Source organism: Salvelinus fontinalis, chromosome 29 (genome assembly GCF_029448725.1).
Source record: "Salvelinus fontinalis isolate EN_2023a chromosome 29, ASM2944872v1, whole genome shotgun sequence".
Classification (NCBI taxonomy): Eukaryota; Metazoa; Chordata; class Actinopteri; order Salmoniformes; family Salmonidae; genus Salvelinus; species Salvelinus fontinalis.
Window position 1 is genome coordinate 34770442 of NC_074693.1, and position 2596 is coordinate 34773037.

The window sequence follows — 2596 nt, forward strand, 5'->3', positions numbered from 1 at the left end:
GGTTACTGTGACTTGGCATACAGTACAGGTGAGTCGTGGAGAGGATGTTAGGGTTATCCTAAGCTAGGGACAGGCCCTCTGGGGAAAAACTGGTTGAATCAACGTTGTTTCTACATGATTTCAACTCCCCAAAATCTATGTGATGACATTGAATCAATGTGGAAAACTAATCAAATTTGCAAAAAGTAATCAACGTACGTGCATTTCTTTTTTTTCACCGAAATCCAATCACAAGCTGATTATTTTGTTGAATTTACGTTATTTGACAACTCAACTAGACTGGTGGACAACACCGGACTAACCACACTTCCCTGAGGAGTATCACTGTCCACTTCAAACCCCTAAATGTGCACTTCTGAGGGGGAACAATAATTTCTTCAATGATAAAATGGTCTGCAAATAAACGTTTACGGTGCATGCCGCACCTACCGTGCTGGAGTGTGTGGTAAATCATGGTTTACAACATTAGCTCAACATTTCTAAACCCTCCTACCTACCTCAGTACCTCTGAGAAAAAAGAGCCCTACTAACTTCTAAAAGACCCCCCCCCCCCCCAATCCCTTCCAACCCCTACACTTCAATCTTTCCATCTCTTCAACATACTTAAAATATAACACGCTCCACCATTTCATCAACCATACACTCCAGACACAAACCATTCACATGTTGCCAAGCCGATGTAACAATAAAATGTGACACAAGAAACTGAGGAAAATACAGCAAAAACGGAAGTATATTTGTTGTAGCGCCCTCATGTGGCATTTCAAGTTACTACTACCAATAATTTGACTGAAATTCTATTTTTACTGTAGTGGAAGTGTAATGTATGTCATTATTCATGTGGTATGTTGATTGAAATACAACAAAACATTTACAAACCAATGTGGACTAAATAAGGAGCATCTGGACATGTAATGATAAAAGATTCTACAGGAGCTGGGACTGAAATCGATTTATTCTTTACAAAGATAGTGTTACAATGTAATACAAATCAATATGAATATATAAAGTGTGTGTGCGTAAGTGATGAGCGAGTGTGGGTGTTCCATTAAAAAAAAAACTTCGACAACCAATTCTGATTCTTTCTGTGATTGATAAAGATACATGTGATAATATTATCACTTCCTCGGTGGAATCATCAGTAGGCCTTCTCTTCAGCAACTTCCATCTTTCACTATCAAGATGTCTGCATTGGTTTCCCTGGAGAGAGAGACGGTCAGAATGATTTAAGAAAGCATACTTTGCTGAGTATTAAGAAAGCATATATTGCTGAGTATTTTCAGACTTTGATCTTCTCCAGTGGACTAATTCTGAGCTAATTCTGTGTTATACATATATTTTTTGTCATAGGCAAAAAGCCTCGTTGCCAGATCTCTTTTTACAGACATGCCACCAGGGGTCTCTTCACAGTCCCCAGTTTCAAAATGAATTCATGGCAACGCACAGTATTTTACAGAGCCATGATTACATAGACCTCCTTTCCATCTCCTATTACTTAATAAGCAAACCGCAAAATGACCTTTAAAAAAAGATCAAACAACATTTCATGGAATGGCAGGGGACTGTGAGGACACAAGCACACACAGAGACACACACTAACACACACATACTTTTTTTCAGTTGTTTGTACTACTATATCATTTTTGTTGTATTATTTGTATATTGTTGTATTTTACATTTGTATGACTGTCCTTGTCTATCAGTGTATCAGTGGTTTGTTACTTGTCCTGTAGCTGCTGCTTCAATTAAACTGATATGTGGTAGACTCACATCCGGTGAACACACAGAGAGCACTCGTTGGGGTAAGTATTTCCATCATTGCCACACACTGGGGAGTAGTTGAGCGGGCACGCCTGGGTTAGGCTCATATCCCCACAGGAAGGCTGGTAAAATAATGAAATAACATTTCAAGATGATATCATCTTTTGACTCCAACCCTGGTTGGTGTTTTATATTCACACATTTAAATTCACATGAATTCATTTGTAGCTGCCAAATTAGTTTAGGGAACTGTAATGATAATATTTGAATGGCAGCCTCTCACCCTCCTGTTGAGTCTTGATCGGTCCTCTGCCTCTGCTAATGTGACACATAAGTCGAATTTAGCACATTATTCTTTATCATAATCACTTATTGTTCTCATATAGGGCTTAATGAACAGTACAATAGACAGTATAACCGTTGTCATTTTTTGACAAACTACAGTTCCTATATTGAAAGGAATTATGAAATATGTACAAAATAGTCCAAAGTTATTCATGTACTTACCTGCAGAAAAGAAGACAGCCAGACAGACTAGCAAAATAGTTTTCCCAACCATGTTCGTGTGGTCTGGCCAAAAGAGATCAAATTCAACTGATAAAATAGTTGGTATAGGTCCAATTACCGAATGCAGCTCCAAAAGTACAATATAATCTCTATTATATCTCCTTTGCTTCTGTATTATTTGCGATGTGCCTTGCTCAAGGTCTGCTGTTGGTTTGGAACCTGGGGATGCTGTTGCTTGGTCATATAGTGGAGGCACGTCTGTTTGTCTGTGAAATAATGTGACCCTGTGTTGTGTAAAGCTGATGTTTTGACGCCCCTGCACCTGACC

General features: G+C 38.7%; 1 protein-coding gene across 2 annotated transcripts; it reads right to left on the reverse strand.

Moving 5' to 3' along the window:
* Nucleotides 1-937: 937 nt before the first annotated feature.
* LOC129827903 (probable pancreatic secretory proteinase inhibitor) lies at nt 938-2596 on the reverse strand. 2 transcript variants are annotated; one of them, XM_055889181.1, is made up of 4 exons: nt 2269-2596; nt 2045-2076; nt 1771-1883; nt 938-1200 (listed from the first exon to the last, which is right to left on the reverse strand). In XM_055889181.1, the coding sequence occupies exons 1-4, from the start codon at nt 2318-2320 to the stop codon at nt 1155-1157; spliced, it is 243 nt and encodes an 80-aa protein (XP_055745156.1). In that variant the 5' UTR covers nt 2321-2596; the 3' UTR covers nt 938-1154. The 2 variants fall into 2 exon arrangements, with proteins under 2 accessions (XP_055745156.1, XP_055745155.1); XM_055889180.1 differs by having other exon boundaries at nt 2045-2079; nt 2269-2585.

What these genes read in the sequence shown, in the direction of transcription:
- LOC129827903 (XM_055889180.1), bottom strand. Translation starts at nt 2,320, where the DNA reads ATGGTTGGGAAAACTATTTTGCTAGTCTGTCTGGCTGTCTTCTTTTCT. An exon ending in GGCTGTCTTCTTTTCTGCAG is followed by an intron (nt 2,080 to 2,268) that starts GTAAGTACATGA and finishes GTGTCACATTAG; the next exon opens with CAGAGGCAGAGGACCGATCA. An exon ending in TCTCTGTGTGTTCACCGGAT is followed by an intron (nt 1,201 to 1,770) that starts GTGAGTCTACCA and finishes CTCTCTCTCCAG; the next exon opens with GGAAACCAATGCAGACATCT.